The sequence below is a fragment of the Thermobia domestica genome, chromosome 13, assembly GCF_964235325.1.
Source record: "Thermobia domestica chromosome 13, izTheDome1.hap1.1, whole genome shotgun sequence".
Lineage (NCBI taxonomy): Eukaryota > Metazoa > Arthropoda > Insecta > Zygentoma > Lepismatidae > Thermobia > Thermobia domestica.
This window is the reverse complement of record NC_137466.1, coordinates 60626-80930: the sequence shown is the minus strand read 5'-3', so window position 1 is coordinate 80930 and position 20305 is coordinate 60626. Positions and strand designations below refer to the sequence as shown.

General features: G+C 36.0%; 1 protein-coding gene and 1 pseudogene across 2 annotated transcripts; both read left to right on the top strand.

Moving 5' to 3' along the window:
* The first annotated feature begins 333 nt into the window (after positions 1–333).
* On the top strand, positions 334–972 carry LOC145669078 (uncharacterized; annotated as a pseudogene).
* A 241-nt stretch (positions 973–1213) lies between these two features.
* LOC145669098 (uncharacterized) lies at positions 1214–19786 on the top strand. 2 transcript variants are annotated; one of them, XM_081737446.1, is made up of 4 exons: positions 1214–1879; positions 14230–14471; positions 16286–16457; positions 18130–19619. In XM_081737446.1, the coding sequence occupies exons 2-4, from the start codon at positions 14277–14279 to the stop codon at positions 18228–18230; spliced, it is 468 nt and encodes a 155-aa protein (XP_081593572.1). In that variant the 5' UTR covers positions 1214–1879; positions 14230–14276; the 3' UTR covers positions 18231–19619. The 2 variants fall into 2 exon arrangements, with proteins under 2 accessions (XP_081593572.1, XP_081593573.1); XM_081737447.1 differs by lacking the exon at positions 18130–19619 and adding an exon at positions 19640–19786 and having other exon boundaries at positions 1224–1879.
* The last annotated feature ends 519 nt before the right edge of the window (positions 19787–20305 follow it).

The following is a 20305-nucleotide window of genomic DNA, read 5'->3' as shown; positions in this document are numbered from 1 at the left end:
TTGTATGGCCCAAAGCAGGCACCAAGATGTTGGACCGAACGACTCGTAAAGTTTATGATAGAACAAGGAACGAAAGTGAGTGCTGCTGATCCTTGTTTGTTCGTTCGACAACGAAATGAAAAAAAGTTAATTGTCTTGGTGTATGTTGATGATGGATTAGTGGTAGAAAGTGATTCTAATGAAATCGACCATTTGTTAAAGCAGTTGAGTAATACATTTGAAATTACTACTGATGAACCTAATAGCTTCTTGGGTATGTAGATCCAGCGTAGTGAAAAGGAGATTTTTATAAGTCAGCGAGCATATACCGAAAACATTCTCAAAAGATTTAACATGAGTGAAGCAAATTCAGTTGCAACACCATCCGATAGGAGTAGCGGCGGTAGTACAAAGCCGATAAAAGAAGGAACTCCATATCGTGAAGCTGTAGGATGCTTAATGTACTTGGCAGTGGCAACATGCCCTGACATTACTTTCGCAGTTTCTCAAGCAGCTCGAGCCGTTGAACAGCCAACAGAAGAGGATTGGATCAAGATTAAGAGAATCTTCAAGTACTTCAAAAGTACATTCGACTATGGCCTAGTGTATTCATCACACAACACCACGGGTTTAAAAACCTTCAGTGATGCTGATTATGCCGGAGACATCAAAACAAGACGGTCTACTAGTGGCGTAGTTACAGTGTTCGCAGGAAGTGCAGTAACGTGGTCAAGTCGCCTTCAGAAATCAATGGTTTTGTCAACAACGGAAGCTGAGTTCATTGCGACGAGTGAAGGTGCGAAGGAACTAATGTGGCTAAAGCGATTGTTCAGTGATTTGGGCGTGAAAATTGGTGAGAAACCAGTATCATTAGTAGATAATGCTAGTGCAGTGAAATTGACAAAAAAAACAAACAAAAAAAACAGAATTTCACAGAAGGTCAAAGCACATCGAAGTAAGATACTACTTCGTACGGGAGTGCTATCAAAATAACAAAATTGATGTAAAGCATATTGCGGGTCAAAATCAGGTAGCTGATATATTTACCAAAACATTAGAAAAAGCAAGGTTTTCAAAGTTTGCGTAAAAATATCGGAGTTTGCTCCAGTAATATGGCAGGACAGTGTGCTTAGGAGGAAGTGTTAAAAAAATAATACGCAGACTGTCTCAGTGCGAATTTTGACTGTCCTTTGTTAGTTCTTTTATTTTTATATGTATTGAGGGTGAAGGTATCTACGAACCGCAATGTACTCTGGGTACGTGAACTGGCGGTAGTGCTAGATAGGAGAAGTTGTCTCTGCTCTTTTTTGTGTTGTTAACTCTGAAATACTTATGTTAGTAACATAAAAGGAGTGTTATGTTCAACATCATGTTTTAAGTAATCTTCAAGTGCCTGCAAATATATTCACATACAGTTCAGATATTAGTTTACTTTCAAATCCTGCATTTGCTTCTTATAGAAAAGCGTGCTCTGCCAACAGGCCGTAACAAAATTTTGTATGTACTTAAGATCGTCTATGCATAAAGTTAAAAAAGGTGGCATCAAACCGTAGAAATGTGGAAGTTCGTGCTCCTGTTTCGGGAAGAATATTTCCCTAATAGCATGTTGGTTTGCACCAAGTCTTTCATTATATTTGATTTTAACTTGCTAGACTTTCCGTGCACTGTACACCTGCTGCAGGCTTTTTGAAAGAGTTACCCGCAAATGTCGTAATTTGATTTTCACTTGCTAGATTTTACTTGCCTCGGAGGCCTGCTGGAACTTTGTAGCAAGTGTATCAGTTCTAGTTTCTACCAATAGGTGGCACAAGAGTCTAATCTTAGAAATCTCCCCGCCAGGTCGCCATTTGTGCAGCTGCTAAGTATAGGTAGAAGCACAGTGGATAATTAAGATAATTACGTAAGTGTCCAGATGTAGAGATAATTTATATTTTAAACGTGTATTGTTTGACTAAGTTGTTGAGAAAAATATACTGAGTGTATGTTCGGTTTGTAAATGGCATACAAAATTAATCAGTTTCTACAGCAGAATATGTCTTTATATGCGTAAAAACACACACATATATCTTAATTATCTGATATGAGCCGTAATTCCTACTGTCTATTTTCAGTTGTTACTATGAAGTGGACAATCAGGACAAAATAAAAAAAAATCAAAATAACTTATCACTGGTCCATCTCTATCATTATTCGATGTTACTATATATTGGATAATAAAACCAATGTAAAAATATGTTTTGTAACATTGGTTACAATGTGACTTGTGTATTTAATATGTACTCTAACTCATGTTTAAATACTGTGCTACTGCAAGTGAAGATTTGCTGTGAAGTTGACTTGCATTATACCCTTGTGTACGGGAAGGTTCTAGATTACTGGTCCCCCATGTAGATTAGTAGCTGGGTAGGTTTTAAAGTTTATACATTTAACTTATACAGTATTGCCGAGCGAGCGTTAGCGAGTGAAGGCGGGTTAGAGCCACGCAGGGCACGTTGTTTTCTGTCTTTATTACTGCTCAATGGGAAGGGGGACCAGTAATCTAGAACCTTGCCCTTGTGTACATTGATAGTTAATTGAATACTTACGTAATTGTAGCTTTTTGATCCTGATTTCCACTCCATTAAAATCGAGAACGGGGGAAAATAATGGCTTAACTTTAATTATTCCCCTCCACTATCAAAAAATCGAAATACTTAATTCACAGAGTACTATTACCTTTTAGATGTATTCCTGCTCTATCAAACCTACGAAAATGTTCAATAGCCTACTCAATTCACACAGTATTGCCGAGCGAACGAAGGTGGGTTAGTAGCCCCGCAACGCTCCTTGTGTTCTTGAAATTCATTACCGTGGTAGTAGTAGTAAGAACTCGAAATTACCATTCTTTACCTCATTTCTCCCACAAATTTTGCAGATGTGTTGTCAAAATGGAGGGGAGTAACTAAAGTTAATCCAAAATAATGGAGAAGTCTAGGAACGCCCCTCCAGTTTCACTGTGCAAAAAGCTGCGGCATTACTCGAGCAGACGGCTCTAACAAATTTTCACACATTTATTGCGTTTTCCGATTTCTTCTTGCAGAGCATGCACTAAATGAGGAGCTAATGCATAAACCACGAACTAATTTGTGCTAGGTGGCCACTAAAAGCACGAATGCTATCTAAGCGAGTCAGCGCAAGACCGCAGCAGGGGGAGCGAGGGGTGCGTTCGTAGGGAGCAGGCGCGTCAGCGACGGGGGGCATACGCATAAACAAGGATAGTGGAAAAATACATAAGACATCCGCAATAATTTTCACCTTCAAAAACACTTAAATAATTGTAATAACTCTTACTTTCAGAGGCTTCACTGGTTTCCCGGGTACAAATGGCCCGCTGCGAGGAGAAATTCGTTTGTGAGCTCCCTCGTGGCTAAGCGGTTAGCGTACGCGCCTTTGGCGTGGGAGACCCGGGTTCCATTCCCGGCGGGAGCTCATGTGGTTCGGATTCCACGTTAATCAGTAGGTCCACGTCTCATATAGGCTCGCTGCTGAAAGGGACGCTAAACTAAAATCAACTCAACTCAAATTCGTTTGTTTTGAATTTTTACTTCTTTTCCACACGTCACATAATTTATTTTACGTTTTAACACACCATGACGCTGCAAAAACTTTATAATATGACACTCCTTATCACCCAAACGACATAAGTGTATTAACCGCCTGTCCGGAACACCGACATATATTGCCACAAAAGTGCCGAAGCCACCCTTCCCCATCCTGCTTGCTCTGGGGCGAGGAGCAAGGTTCTAGAACACACTCCCTCTCCATTGAGTTGTAATAAACGTAGAAGCAACGTGCCCTGTGGCTTCAAACGCGCTTTCACTCGCTCGGCAATAGTGCGTGTGGATTAAGTATTGATTTGTTGTACAGAAAGCAGCGAATCTGACTCAAGTGAGAGGACCAGTGTTCTAAAACCTTCCCCGAACTAAGCTAACTGAAGCTCGTAATTTGTTTAGGAACCATGGATCCGCTTCCAAATTACCCGAGGGCAAACAAAGGCACAAGATGATCGAGTCACCATAGGAAACCGGGAAAGGGGGCATGTGTTAATTTTAGTCAAAGTTTTCAGAAAATTACCGTGCGAAATGGAGAATTTGTCGTTTGTATGCTTGATAATACGTGAAGATGTATTTGTTTCATAAGTGATGATGGAATTACTTAGCGGAATGTTACAGCATCGTTGGATTGTGGGAAGTTTCCGAGCGGTACGTGCTAATATTTAAGAACGACACCGCGTTTGTTAAATCGAACAGATATTGAATGAGGTCCAGTAAAAGGTGAACTATTTGTATTTTCCAAAATACAGGGTAAATAATCATAGTGAGTTTTTTTAGCTACAAGAACTCTTTATCACATCTGTTTACACAGCACATTTAAATAAATAAATAATTTCATTTCATTTTATTTATCCTCCATTCTATACAAACTTGGAAATAATTTTCCGATAGTACATGGGATTCGTCATGGTTAATTGATGCAGTACATATATATTAGACACATTTGTTAAACATAATTCATACATTTATACATTACAGTAATTTGAAGTATCATTATACCAATACTACAGCATACCTTATACATAAATGAACCTATCTTGTTACTTTGCTACTACTATTTACATTGTGACTATTTAATTGATTATATTCATCTGTTGTATAGAAGCAATGTGACAATAGGTATTCCTTTAATTTTCTTTTGAATGTAACATTAGACTTGATTACCTTTAATTTGTTTGGTAACTTATTGTATAGCATAATACCAGCATATTTTACTCCCTTTTCGTACATTGCTGTTCTATGGTTTGGTGGATGAAAATGAGTCTTATTTCTTGTGTTGTATCCATGCACGTCACTGTTTGTTGTGTACTCATTTATGTTGGATCTTACAAATTCTATTAAGCAATATATATACAAACATGGTAAAGGTAGTATAGCTAGTTCTTTAAAATATTTCCTACAGGACTCTCGGGGTCCTACACCAGCTAGGATTCGTACAACTTTTTTTTGAAGAACAAAAATATCTCTACTTTTTACAGTATTTCCCCAAAATATTAATCCATATCTTAATATAGATTCAAATGAGCAGTAATATAATATTTTTGCTGTATTTCGGTTTATAGTATTTTTGATGGTTTGTACGGTAAAACACATTTTTCTTAACCTATTTGCAATTTTTTCTATATGATAATCCCATTTTAAATCTGCTGATATATGTACACCTAAAAATTTTACAGAGCTAACTTGTTTTATTTCGTTTTCGCCTATTTTTATACTTCCTTTATCTAGATTGTTGTTTGTTAATTTAAAACTTATTGACAAGGTTTTTTCTGAATTTACTATTAACTTATTATGATCAAACCAGTTCGTTAGCTGTTTTACAGTGTTTTCTATGTTAGTATTTAATCGTTGTTGGTTTTCGCCTGTTATTGCTACACTTGTGTCATCCGCGAATAATGTGGCTTTTGCAAAGTTTAAATTATCCGGGAGATCGTTTATATATATCAAAAACAGTAATGGCCCAAGAATTGATCCTTGTGGTACGCCGCATTTTATTTTATTCATTGTAGATGTGAAAGTAGTTAATTTTGAATTTCTCCCATCTACTCTAGTTATTTCTACCACCTGCATTCTATCTGTCAAATATGAACGAAACCAGTTTCTTATTACTCCTCTTATTCCACATTTCTCTATTTTATATAAAAGTTCTCTATGAGCCACTAAGTCAAACGCTTTTGTAAGGTCTAAAAACAATCCTATGCACTTATTTCTTTTATCTAGTAGTTCGCTTACGTAATTCAGATATTGATAAATAGCGGTTTCCGTTGATTTTCCTTGAATAAATCCATGTTGATCTTTTGAAATTGTTCCAGTACTTTGTAAATACAGTGTAACCTGTTTGTTCATTGCTAATTCTAATATTTTCGCAAATGTTGTAATAAGAGAAATTGGTCTATAGTTACTGATATCCATTTTATCTCCCTTTTTATAAATTGGTTTGACTTTGGTAACTTTTAATTTATCAGGAAATACTCCTGTTTGGAAGGAAAGGTTTATTAAATAGCATAAAGCTTCAGCTAGAGAACTGTTTACAACTTTTTTGATAAGCGCAGGAGGTACTTCATCAATGCCTGCTGACCATTTATTTTTCATTTGATTGATAATTTTTATTACGTCGGTCACATTTACAGGATATATATACATTGAATTTAGATTATTTCTTGTGTTAACTTTCCCAAATTGATTGCTATTTTTGTGTTTGTCATATATTCTACTTAAATTTGTGTAATAAGAATTGAATGTCTTTGAAATCATTTGTGGGTTATTAATTACTTCATCATTGCATTTTATTTCAGTAATATTTTCCCTTGTTTCATTTATTTTTAGTTCGTTATTTACTAATGACCACAACGCTTTGGTCTTATTAGACGAATGCTGTACTATAGTTTCGTTGTGCATTTGTTTTGCTGCTATAATTACACGTTTATATATATATTTATATTTCTAGTAATATTTTTCGAATGCTTCAGTAGTATTTCCTTTCTTCCTTAACAAGTTTAGTGTTTTCATTTTTTGACTGGAAATTTTAATACCCTAAGTACACCATTGTTTGGAAGCTTTTGTTCGTAAAGTAACACTCTTTTTGGGAAAAGCTACATTGAAATAGTAACTAAAGTTATCAAGAAAAACGTTCCAGGCTTCATTTACGTCATTGTGCAAAAATACTTCTTCCCAATTTTCATCTTTAATTAGCATTTTAAAGTGCATAATATTATTTGTATTGAAATTCCGCCTATATGCGTGTATTTTTTCTTGTTCCCGTTTTAAAGACGTACTTTTATTTATTGGTACATTAATAGTGAAGAGTTGACCGAGATGGTCAGAAAACCCAGTGTTTACTACCCTAGCATTACTATTTAATATTAAGTCATTTATCAGAAGCTGATCTATTGCTGTTTTGCTATTTTCGGTTATTCTAGTAGGTGTTCGTACGATTGCTTTCAAGCCATACGTTTCTAACATAGCATTAAATTTAAAATCAATCTTTTCAGTTTTCAAAAAATCAACATTTATATCCCCTATTACTGCTACGTTTTTTCTTCTTTCTTGGTAATATCTAACAATTGTTTCCAGTTTGTTTGTGAATAAGTCTAAGTTACCGTCAGGTGTTCTATATACACATACTATAGCTAAATTAAATTGCAATAATTCTACTATGCTACTTTCAAAATGTTTATCTACATTAAAATTTTCAAATTTCGTATTTTTGTTTGCATCCAAGCCTGCTTTAACCAATATGCACGACCCCCCTCTGTTCATGTGACATCTACATGAATTTGCTAGTAATTTGAAACCTTCTACATGTAGGTACTCTATTTCATTTACCTTGTTCCAGTGTTCAGTTAAGCATATAATATCTACATCACGTAAATCATCTAGCATCGCTATTTCTAACATAAGCCTTTTTTGAGTGTTCCACCCCTGCACATTTTGGTGATATACCTTTATTGGAATTATGTTTGGTTTGTTTTGTTTGTGCTTATCATCACTAAAATATCATCTGATAAGTTTTTTGGAAGCTTTTTGTTTCTCATTGGTTTCTGTTGTTTTTCTCCCTTCCCAAAGTTTGCTCTTGAGTCGCTTAGAACCTTTGCACTTGAATCTTTACTTTTTACATTTGCACTTGAATCGTTACTGATTGCTGATACCTGGATATTTGTATCGGTCATTACTGGCATATTGGTCTGACCATCAGAGATGATTGGGGAATTAATTTCATACCATGGCAGAGGAATTGGTTGCAGTTTGGTTTTATTTTGTATCATGTCTGCTAGTGTTTTTGCCATTTTTTCTTTACCTATTTTATTTAGGTGAAGCCCATGTCTTGTGAAACAAGATCTCTTTACATCAACGTCAACAAATGTATAGTTTGGGTATAGCTTCACCCACTTCCTGAGTTTGTTATTTACTCTACATATTTCATCATTTACACAAGAGAAATTGGCTAGATCATGTCTATAAGGTATACCTACTACAATAACATTCACCCCTTTCACAGATTCTAAAAATTTACACATTTCTTTAAATATCTCACCCGATTCATTTTTTGCTACATCATTAGCTCCAGCCCAAACCACAAGATAATCACATTGTACTAAAGAATGACTTATGCTCAAGATATCTTTCGCCCTTGCACCCGGCTTTACTATACCACATACTTCATACCCATTACCCAAAATTTGTTTGATTTCTGGAGCACAATCACGACTATGGCTATCACCAATTACATTTACCTTGGGACGGTCTGCTGTTTCACTTATAATCGTTCTTTTTACAGTAACACTGCTTGCAGTCTTTCTCAAGAATTGATTACCCTTCTTAGCACTAGACAAATTTGAAAATGTTTCACTTCTGTACTCTTTTACTCGTTCATTTATATGGGCAGGATGTTTTTTTCACGATGGTTGAGAGTTAACTTCAGTCACTTGTTGATTACATTATACTGACATTTTGTTTTTCTGTCCCAAATCTTCAATGAGTGTTTTCCCAGCTTGTAGATTTTCATTTTCAAGACAGTTCATATATTTATTCACCTCAGATTTCGGTTTGGAAAAGACCTCGGTAAGTAAGTCATATCTATTTCTGGTGCTAACACTGTATGTTGTTTTCTTTTCTCCTTTTGCGTTACAGCCAGTTGAATTTTCGACCCTCATTGTTTTCTCATTTGAGAATAAACGATTTGACGTTCCAGTACCGAACTTACTGCGGGAAGTATTTGCCTTGCACTGTACAATCTCGCTCCAACTATGGGGATAATTTTTTCCACTTGCACTAAGGGAGTTTTCACTTTTGCACCTACATTTATTGTGTGAGTCATTTATGTCATTTTGTATTAGACTTAAAATTGAACGCAATGAGTCCAGTTCTTCTCGTAGTTTTTGCATTTCAGAGAAAATGTCACTCTGTAATAAGTTAATATCCCGATCTTCATTTGTTTTCATATGCACTACGTTGACACCACTATATCTATTTTTGCAATTTTCTTTACTTGCGCAGTCACAGTGTTCTGATTGACAGGAGTTCTTGCAGCTACTACAATTAATAAAGCTTTCACAGGCTTCTTTACTATTATTCTTGATGAGTTCCTCATGAAATTCATTTTGTTTCTTAGTGCGATCTCTACAGCCCTTAACACTTGACGCCATTGTGAGCACATCGTCATGCTATGCTATGTATTAGCAGGGTTTGAAAACACCCGGGCTTTTTTGAAAAAGCCCAACCCACCTGGGCCCATATGGGTTTTTTCGGGTTTAATTGGGGTTTTTCAGGTTCTTTTCGAAATATTTCAATGTCTTTGGGCTAAAAGTGTTAAAATGTGATTTATATTTCAAGATTGTCATTGTCACAACTTGAAACAATTTTCTACTCACTGCTCTTTTGAAAAAATTGCCGTCATTTTGAAATTTTACATTAGATTCCCGAGAAAATCTGTACAGCAAATTTAGCGTAACTCGTGCTTTTACTGTCGAAATTTCAACTTAAAAGACTGAAAATTGCGCTTCGTACCGTGGATACTCGCTGTTTTGAAAAAATGGCCGCCATTTTGATATTTTACGTTGGTATACCGCCAAAATCTATGCAGGAAATTTAGTGTGTCTCGTGCTTGTACTCTGAAAATTTTAACTTAAAAGGCCGGAAGTTGTACCCTGTAGTGTGTGTGGTAGAGGCAGTCAAACGAGTTGAGTTGGTTTTGTGTTTAACGTCCCTTTCAGCAGCGAGGCTATATGAGACGGGACCTACTGATTAACATGGAATCCGAACCACATGAGCTCCCTCCGGTAACCAAACCTGGGTCTCCCACGCCGAAGACGCGTACACTAACCGCTTAGTCATGAAGGAGCTCGGCAGACAAACGAACAAATATAGATGAAGTCATCCAGAAGCCTGACTGACGTTTGCCAAATATGAATACCAAAAGGGGTCTATTAATTTAAAACAAAGATACAATTCATGTTATATGAAATAAATAAATGTTTCAAAATGTTTTATGTGAAATTAATATCTTCCAGCGTAAATAAACTTCCCATATTTTCTCCATGAAAATACGGACACCTCAGATCCCCCCTCAACTTTCCAACACAGTGCAATGAACTGTAGTCTGGTTATGAACAAAAGTATAATAGGCCGCCGTGGCTCAGTGGTAGAGCGTTCAATTCTAGTGCATGGGGTCCCTAGTTCGATCCCAGCTCGCGCCAAGTGAGCTTTGTGGTGGACAAACACCTTGTGCGTGGGTTTTCTGGGAATCTCACGTTTCCTCCCACTTTCTTCATTCCGTCATTTCATTAATTTCTCATCATCACCGTCACCTTGAGCATAGCATGCATAACCGTGAGACTAAAACTAAAAGATTTAATTTAATTTATTTTTTTCAAGAATATAATAAGCGAAAGTTCACTAAGCACCAGCTGCTTTTCTCTCTTCGTACCCTGCAATTAATTGTACGGACTGAAGATGCCTAAAAACTTAAGATGTGCTATAAAAATGCTTTATAGGAAAACAATATGCAAATTATTTAAATCAGTGGTACAATCTGCCTTCAATATTCTTCGCGCGTTTAGCAATATTTATTTACATGGCTGTATTTGCCAAAATTACGTTCGTCAGTTTAATCTGATGAAAAGCTGATTTTCCTCCTTGTGTCGTGTGTCATTGTCAGGACCAGATTTACATTTTTCTAAGACCTGGACCAAACCAGAATTCTGTACCCTAGCCTCTGAAAAAGATTATAATTCTTGTTAACTTATCTAATGTGTTGCTGGAGAAAAGGTTAGTCATCTTCCCTGTGTTTGTAAATGTAGAAACACTCAAAGCCATTTCTTTTTTTTTTTTTTTTTTATGTTCCGGAAAGTAACCGAGTTTCCATAAAATGCAATGGAAAAAGTAGCATTGCAAATTTCGCTCGCTATCAAGTCGGATTTCGCCCGCTATCAGGGTGGTGTAATAACTTCCTCGAAACTTACCTGCAACAGCCCACTGTTCATTCACTAATTACAGGATTTCCAGCCAGTCAGATTTTTTTTTCCACTTTTCGAATATTGATAGCAGAAATGGAACGGAGTTAAAATACGGGACATTTCCCTGTCACGACTAAATTTACGGGGACGCGGGACACTCGGGCCCAAAAACGGGACTGTCCCGTTTTTACGGGACGTATGGCAGGCTTAAGCGTAAAATAAATAGTTTTATTGTTGAAGTATTCATTTCCGATCCTTCTGCGTTTAATTTCCCGAGCACTTCTTTCACGGCGTGTACATCAAAACTTCCATTAGTACAAAAATTTGAACTCAGCACTTGAAATAGTAAGCGGTACATTGTCTTCGGAACCCCGAGCATTAAGCTTCTTAAATTTGACAAGAATTTTTACGCTATTGCTGGTGTTAATTCTACAGAATAATTATTTGAAGAGTAGCAACAAATGACTGAACTAAACTGTTATTATTGGAGAACCAAATTTTAGTTGAAGAAATTGTTTTACATCAAAAGTAAGAAATAATACTAGTAGTTTGACTAATGTTTTTACATGTGTACTATTAGTACCGGCACCTATGACCTTAAGCCCGTCAAACGTATGAGTGATAATGTCCCTCAGTGTCGCCAAGTCGACGAGCATACTATTCACGGAAAATATTTTCGAAAGTACAAAGTCGCTTATTTTACTTCAAATAGGCTATAAGCATAATCCATACATTAATTTGTTGTATAACTATCTCAAGCTAAGGTAAGTTCAAAAAAAATCCTTTAGTGCATTCAGAACTTTATAAAGGTCTTATGTTGAATGTTATTGTATACCTTAACGTGAAAGCCTCTAATTCGCCCAAGGAAAGTATAAAATCTGATGAAAATCACTTACAATGTGATAACCTTAGTTGTACCAATAATATACTAACAAATAGGTCAAAAACCCAGGTGGGTTTTAAAGTGGTTTTTTTCAGGTGGGACCAACCCGAAAAACCCCACCGGGCTTTTTCGGGTTGCGCCCACTTGGGCAAACCCTGTGTATTAGTTACAAGTTTTCATCTATTTTGTCGCATAGGGTGACCCTGTCTTTCCGCCATCAATTCGATGGCATTCTTGATATGAACATACTGTTTGACAGTGACATAATCTGACGCGTTCAAGTAGTTCGGCAAGCATCGTATCGTTTGACACAGAATGGCATTCTAATATGCGCTTGTGGTTTTACAATTTATTAATATTTTATATTTTTTTTTTAAAAAAAAAAGCTTTACTTTCATTTGAAAAGAATTAAACGAAGTCTGAAACAAATACCTTATAACCCTCTATACTAGCACCTATCCAGGACGCGGAGCCGCCTCCGCATAAACCCATCTTTTTTAAAGTTAATTTTGTGGACTGTCTCATCAGACTCTTACAGGCTTATGGGATATAATACTGCCATATTCTTCTCTGAGTACGGGGCCGCGGTGGCTCAGCGATAGTGTTCACCTTTTGTGTGTGGGGTCTGGTTCTATTCCAGCTTGCGTTAAGTGGGCTTTGTGGTGAACAAACACCATGTGTAAGGGTTTTCTCTTGGTTCTCCCGTTTCCTCCCACTTTCTTCATTTCACCATTTCATTCTTGTCATCACCGTATCCCTTAGCCTCGGAGAAAAGTTTTGGGACGTTAAACTCAATATTTAATTTCATTCTCTGAGTACAGGAGTCTTTGCTTAAATACATCGGGTACTGAAGTACCCTTTTTTGTTGATATCTGAAAGTTAATAATCGAAACAACTTCCGCAACGTTATACGAGAATCGGTACTATTGAACTGTAGCATTTTCTTCAATACTAGTGTTGACAGCTTTTTTTTTTAAAGGAAACCGGAATAGTAGAATACATTATCTGCCATTAATCGATTTGTTACTTTCATTTTTATTAAAAGTTCGTTTCATTCGTATTTAAAGTTATATAGCCTGATCTCTTTCATTATTACTACTACTCAGCTGATGATGTAGGGATAGTGTGTCTGGTTCCCAAGCATCGTTCGGTAGGTTGAGCGTGGGCACCAAGCTTGCTCCGGGCAGCCGTCTTGACTGAAGTTTTCCTAGTTTCTCGGTGCCACCAGGCGAATGCCAAAATAGTACCTTTTATAAGGCCATGGCTGCTGCATTTCAAGATCCTTGACCTTCCCCTTTCCCTAAGGATTGTATGTGTAAAGGACTAGAGAAATTTTATTCAATTTATTATTACTATCTCAATTATTTATATATTGGGACCAGAGGGGATGTGGGAAAAAAATTGTCGGAGCTGATCTTTGATTTGTAATCTTTAGTTGGGCCGAATGACTTCTTGATATGTCTTCAAGTTCCCAGGTGTGGCAAAAACAAGATGTCAACTAAATCTAATATGGCCGTCACTCTGTCACTCAGGTTTAGTGTTTCTCTCTGTAACTTGGAGATTTAAAGCACATCCAGTGGCTAAATCTCAACAGAACACATTACATATTATGCTGGGTCAACCAAAGAACGTTTGTTTTTTGTATAGTGTAAAAATTGAACTGTTACATTGTGTTGGGGAATTCTGCTGGACTTCAGTTGGTCGAATTCGACCCTTAATTGATAATCTCTAACGGGCAAGTTTGGCTGCCATATTTCTGAAGGGCCCTATTGTGTTTGCCTGGCTACAGTATCTTAATTAGCTGTTGTCACTCGGATGGTTAAGCCATTTTCCTGTCAGCTCCATTGTGGGTGAATAAGAGCCATAATGTTTTTTTTTTTCTCGTAATAACGGTTAACCTTCCGATTTTGATATGCCAAATCCCTGTAGGTGTAAATTATTTTTTTAAGGAGTGTAAGTTACGTGATGAACCGGGGATCAAACCTGGGACCTTCGAGCATACGTTCGATGTGCTACCAACTGCGCAGCCAATCGATCCACTTCTCAACCACATAACTTCCACTCTATAAAAAGTTGTATACATTCTCTTTATTGTTAGTTCCCTTTTTTCTCTACGTAATTACATTCACCAAGTTTTTGTTGCTGGTGTAACTTTTATTGTAAACTAAGATTATTCTATATATACAGTATATATATACCTTAGAAATCTAAAAAGGAACAGGGTAGTGGTAGCTCATATAATTTCACGGAATGTATACGCTTTGTGAAAGTTACAATTTATTCAACTTTACACTGACGTAAATGAAATTACCTGTTGCAGGACATGAATCGTTTTCGAATCGACAGTGGAGTATTCTACAACAGTGGATGATAGATTTATCAAACAGTGTAAACAATCTGGATAAAAAGGTGAATAATATTCTAGGCAGTAAGGCTGTATCAGAAGAATACGAGAATGACGACCATTTTGCTTCTTTGGGCGTGCTACCGTTGAAAACATTGGAAGACTTCCATAAGTTTGAACAACAGTTGAAGGACAACTCTAAACTCAGATTGAAATTGGTAAGCAACATTTTTCTTTGAATGTAGCTGTGTGTATATTATATTGTAGTTGGAGTTTATTCTGAGATCCCAATTCTACAGGTATTCATTGTTCATCGAAATGTCAGGCGTTGCTTTTTATTTTATATTTATAGGTTATACCTTTCTAGCTTGTAGTGAATGCTACTTTCTTTGATCTATGTTTTTTTATTCACTGATAGAAGTCATGGGGAACCTCCCCGATATTTCGTTCTCTCATACAGTCTGAAACTACTTGGCACATACATTATGTGTTTCCCATCTAATGCTGTATGGTAAACCGTATTCCTCAAAGTACTGTTTACGTGGGCCTGTTCGAACCAGTTGCCCATGGTGGCTCAGTAGTAGAGTGCTCACTTCTAGTTTCAAGGATTCGTGTTCGATCGCAGCCCCTGCCAACATCGTGCTCGTGGGATTTATCGAGGCTTTCCCATTTCCTTCCACTTTCTCATTCCACCATTTCTTTCATCCATTCTTTGTCGTCTCCTTCACCCTAAGCTGGCACAACCATGGGGAGCTAAACTAAATATTTCGTTTCATTTCGCTTAATTTCTTTTTGAAGCAATGTTTGCCTTAAACAGTCGACGGAATCGATTGAAAGTTAATTTTAAAAGGTGTGGAGCGTTGGGTAATCATTCGCTAGGTTGTGAGTTCTAATTACGTTTCTAGTCATCCTGATTTTTTTTAAAGTTTTTTATAGTTCCACGTAGACATTTCCGAAGTGCATCATTGAGAAGAAACGGGGGCTTAGTAAACCCAAGATTTTTTTGAGTTCGACAGTTTCCACTATAGCTTGAAAAACAGAAGGGCAAAGATTGGCACGTGGGAATTGTCCAATCAAATTTATTAGTGCCTAATACATTATGGAATACTTCTATCTTTCTTTTGTAGATGCTAGTGATACCATGAGCAACAAGCACCATATTGTTGACATAAGTATTGTATATTATTATTATGATGATGATTGTTTGAAAGTTTGCTCATGTCATGTAAGCTGCGTACTAGATTTTTACGAATAGAATTGGATCATGCTTATTTTTAGGCAAATAAGATATTTTATTTCTGTAGATATTTTTAGTTTACTAGAAAAGTGAAAAGATAACTAATAGTTGAAACCTCTATATAGTCTTTCTTAAACAGGTTAATGATCTAGCTTCTTCTGTTGCATGCCTGCAAAACCTGCAGAAGCTTATTCGGAAATAATTTCCCTATTGAAAATTTTTATTACATTACCGAGCTCCAGTTCCTTTACTGTTGCTTGAAAAGGGCAAGGAACTGTCTCCGATTTTCAGTTTCTGCTGATGGCCTTTACTCGTAATGATTTTATTTGTGCACCGAAAAAGAGAGAGCTTATATACCAGATCGCTCTACGAATAGATGGCAGAAACCTCTCTGTATTTTTTTTTAACTTGGTTCAAAATTTCAGAGAAGGAAGCTCATAACCATGTAAAGGGTTCTATTTATTTTCCATATTCTCCATTGTTAAAATCAGTTGACTGATTCGTGATTAGCAAATAATTCAACAGTGAAATTGTTGCAGGAATGAACAAAATAGAAAATCACAATACGCCATGCATTAAATCCTTTATGTGGATAGGAACAGCCTTCTCTGCAAGCTTATGCTCTCTAGGTTTAAATTTGTAATAGCCACTTTTGTTTAATGTGAGTGGGAAAAACACGTTTTAGAGGAAAAAGATAGTTCTTAATAAGACAACTTTAGTCTCTTACATGTAATATGTAAGCTTGTAGTTGCTTGTTGTGAAAAATAGAAGCATTAAATATCTGCATTTTTTCAGGTTCAAATGTTAATCAGTACTGGTGGTCGTGATGAGAAGACGCTCATCAATAATATGCTCCGACGCCTCTTACATGATGAATTGGACCAGATGTTCATGTTAAGTGGGAGATCGACGAAGAAATTGGATAAGAAAGCGTTCATTGGGACACAAATTGGGAATATTGTATTACGTAAGTACTTTATATAAAATCTTCTTTATACTGATACCTATAAATCTCACTGCTCCGATCGGACTACCTGATGAGGTTTCCCTTATGTCTTTAGTTCCAGCAGACGAATGATGGGATGGTAGATTCTGGGACTCTGCCTGTCCACATCCTTCCCTTCTCTTATCCCAGCCTGAGCCTTAGATACCCAAGAGGTAGAAATACATTCTTTCAAGTTTAGTTTGTGAATATGTCTAAGATTTTAAAAGGTGAGGGCAGTAAGCTATAAATAATATGCATTTTAAAATTTTTGAAAGATTTTGCAACTTTGTTATGCTATCACCCACATCGTATATTGCACCAAGACACGAACATGGCAATTCTTCATTAAGATGTCAGGTAGGTGTTGCTGAAACAAAATTGAAATAATTGCTGGGAGTAAATTAACTTTGGAACATCGGTGATTCTTGACGCTACATTCGAATTATTGAATTAGGCAGCTGTTTAGCGTGATTTTATTTTAAATAAATATTGAAATAGTTGTCATGACTTATGACTTAACCCTCGTATAAAAAGAGGTTCCATAAAAATATTAAATGTAGTTTTAAAATATTTATATAGGATTGCGCTTTACTCACCAGAAGGAAGACGTTTTTCAGTTTTACCTATATATTGTCTGTTTACCAGAAATGTGGAAATATCTGCAAATTTGTGTAGCTATCAATATCGGGCCTGATTTTTTAGTCGTAATTTTTAACAAATGACAAACCTGTAAGACGAGTCCGAGTTTCTTTCAACAAAATGTGTCGTTCGAAGTTTCAATTTTTCCTATTCTTTTTTGTTACTTTATACGTAGGACGACCTTTGGCTCTTAGAAGTTGCCTGTTGCCGTTTAAATAAGTTTTCGGGGCCAACTTACTGCTGAAATATTCGCTTGTCGCCTGCGGTGACGTTAGGGTTGGGAAGTGCTTTTTCCCATGTACTACAATGATCCGGTAACTTACCTTGATTCGAGGCTTTGTTTGCCTTTAGAGGCGAGTCAATATTGTCACTAACGAAGACGTAAACACAACCGCTTCTAACTCGAAAATACGAATTTGAGAGAAAAATCTATACAAAAAAAAGAAGGTCCGATTATCGAAATTCGAGAAAAAACTTGCGAGTTTCTCTCGCTTTTAGAATTTCAAATTTGATCTTTCTTTGAAAGATAGAATCGTGGGAAGCGCTCTCATATAAATCAAATAATAAATCTTTAGATACTAATGATAGTGCTCTCCACGTTTTTCCCTTCGAAAGTTTTTTTTTTTTAATTTTTATTTTATTTTTAAACTTGTTTTGTTAAACTAGTTGTTTGTAAGAATTTAGATTTTAATTCTCACAGCCAATAGAACTACATATTGTATGAATAAATTTTATATATATATGTATAGTTTACAGTTTGTAAACTCTGCAGCAATGTCCGTGGTGTTTACCTTGTATTTTTCATTTAAAATGAGAAAAACAAAGGGATGGAATTAACTCCATGTCCAAGCTGCTTTGTGCAATATGAATAAATAATTCCAGATCTTTCTGTCCTTACGAAAAAATGTGAATATATTGATGTAGTCTTCTTCATAAAACTTCGTCCTTACTAGTGTGTTGCATTGCTGTATATACTCAAATACAATTTTTTAAAATTAATTATTTCTGTTTTGAGATGCGTGTAAGAAAGTGTACATTAGTACTACTGATGAGAAAGTGAAAGAAAACATAGGCGATTGGCTGCACCAAGCTAAAACTAGGTTGACTAGGCTGTAAGTAGTATGCAATTTTATAATTGATGGGTTTGTAAATGAAAACTAGATTTTGGGTTTCGTAAAAGGAAACTAGACTGGATATTTAATAGATTTCTTAATCGCGTCAGCGAATGATAGATCCCTGTATTATAACGCAAATGCCACCTATAATGCAGCCCTTTATTACACACTTAAAGAAATCTTTAATAATTGTCAAATATCATATAAGGGTAATACGTACTTCTGCTTTGTAGTAAAAGTTATGCGTTTCGCTTCTTTAAGCTGATTCGTTGAATGGCTCGAGGGCTGATTAGATACGCAGTAAATCTGTTTAAAATATTGTCGAGGACCCAAGTTTTGTCCTCGAGTGTACCAGCTAGATTCAGAAGGATGATGAAGTCGGAGTGTAGTACTGAAGTACAAGATGGTCATACAGGTGTCTTATTTAGAATTGAATTTAGAAACAAAAGTAAAAAAAGGAACTCTTTTATCAATTTGTAAGAATGAAACGGAAACACACTTGAAAATAGGTGATTGTTTGAAGACAAAGAATATAGTAAGCTGACTGGACATTCATGAAGTCACGTTTAGGTTTCTTAAACTGAACATTTCAAGAATACAAGACTCGGAAAAGAAACAATAGGTGACGAAGATAACACGCGACAGTGTTGTCCACCACAAAGAAATTATTAAAATCCCTGAAAAAGACACACAGGGGCTCATTCTGGTTCATTTTGCTCACTCTGACTCATTCTGTTCGTTCGCGCTTATTTCCCTCAGTCGGATTCGGATTCTTAAGATCTCAGTCTCTACACCAAACTACAGTCTCTCCATATCCATTTATAACCTGTAGCAGTACAGTAAACAACTCTATTGAACCGAGTACCTCAAGGAGCGGATTCAACGTCTTTACCGCCGATGCAATGGGACAGCAGATGTAGAAGATACAAAACATGCCATGTTTATTAACCCTCAAGAAACCTAAACTGTGTACTGAATGTCTCATTCCTTTAAACAATTACACGTTCTAAGTCTCAGTTATTAGAAACAATCACAGTCTTTAATCACTCACTTCTCAAACAAATCACCAGAATTTAGAGAAAAAATATCTAGCCAGAGAAAGAAAAAAGGTTTAGTTTGTATATAGTATATTAGATTCGGGATAGCGTTGATAGATACTACTTATATAAGATTTAAGATATAAGATAAAACGCTGAGAGAGTGATGAAGATACTGCACAAGTTGCGTGGGTGGACAATATATCGTAGTAGGCAGTTATTCTAGTAGAACACTCGAAATATAAAAGTAAATTCCAGTAGACACCTTGATTACAGACATTGTGGAATTAATAAAGCGAAAACTACTTTAAAATTAATTTAATGAATTTATAATATAAGAAATTGACGGTTTGCATTTCCTTTTATATTTCAGTAAGGAGAAGTAGCTGCAGTTGGTGGGGAACAAGTGGAAGAATTAACGTAGTACTTTGAAAAGCAAATTTTGTATTACATATTTAGCCCATGGACGAAAAAAAAAGTTAACTAACAAGGGCAAAATATAATTAATGAAACTAAATTAAGTGTTGTTCATTTATATTATTTAGAATACTTTCCTTATAATATTGAAGTATTAATTTCTTTTATGTTTTTATTTAATTTCCTTTAGAATATGAACACGAGCCTATAAAAGTCGAAATATTTTTAAATAGACATGAAAAGAGCTAAAATCACCGGAAAGCATTCCAGTTTTCACCCTCCGACGTGTGCTGTTAAGCTAAAAAAGTATTTCTTGCTGTAACGTAAGTCTAGGGTGAGCTTTTTCAACATCAAAGGTATAAAAAAAAAGGGGAAGGGGGTTTCTAGAGTCTTATTGATGCATCCATTCTCAGAAGATCAAGGTTTATGCACTAGCATTTAGTTATAGTTTTGTCGAGGAATTCCATGTGGTTGGATTATAACTGCTATAATCAGGAAGCTTACACACATGTTAAAACTGTTTTAACGAACCACAATGCAGATACAAATAATAACTTGATTTTTCACGGTTACAGCAAAAGAATTTTTAGATTATTTTGTCACATTTTGCTGTTGCAGAATT

Coding starts and splice junctions, on each gene's coding strand:
- LOC145669098 (XM_081737446.1), top strand. CDS start 14,277: ATGATAGATTTATCAAACAGTGTAAACAATCTGGATAAAAAGGTGAAT. Junction 14,472..16,285: donor CTAAACTCAGATTGAAATTG/GTAAGCAACATT, acceptor GCATTTTTTCAG/GTTCAAATGTTAATCAGTAC. Junction 16,458..18,129: donor AATTGGGAATATTGTATTAC/GTAAGTACTTTA, acceptor TTCTGTTTTGAG/ATGCGTGTAAGAAAGTGTAC.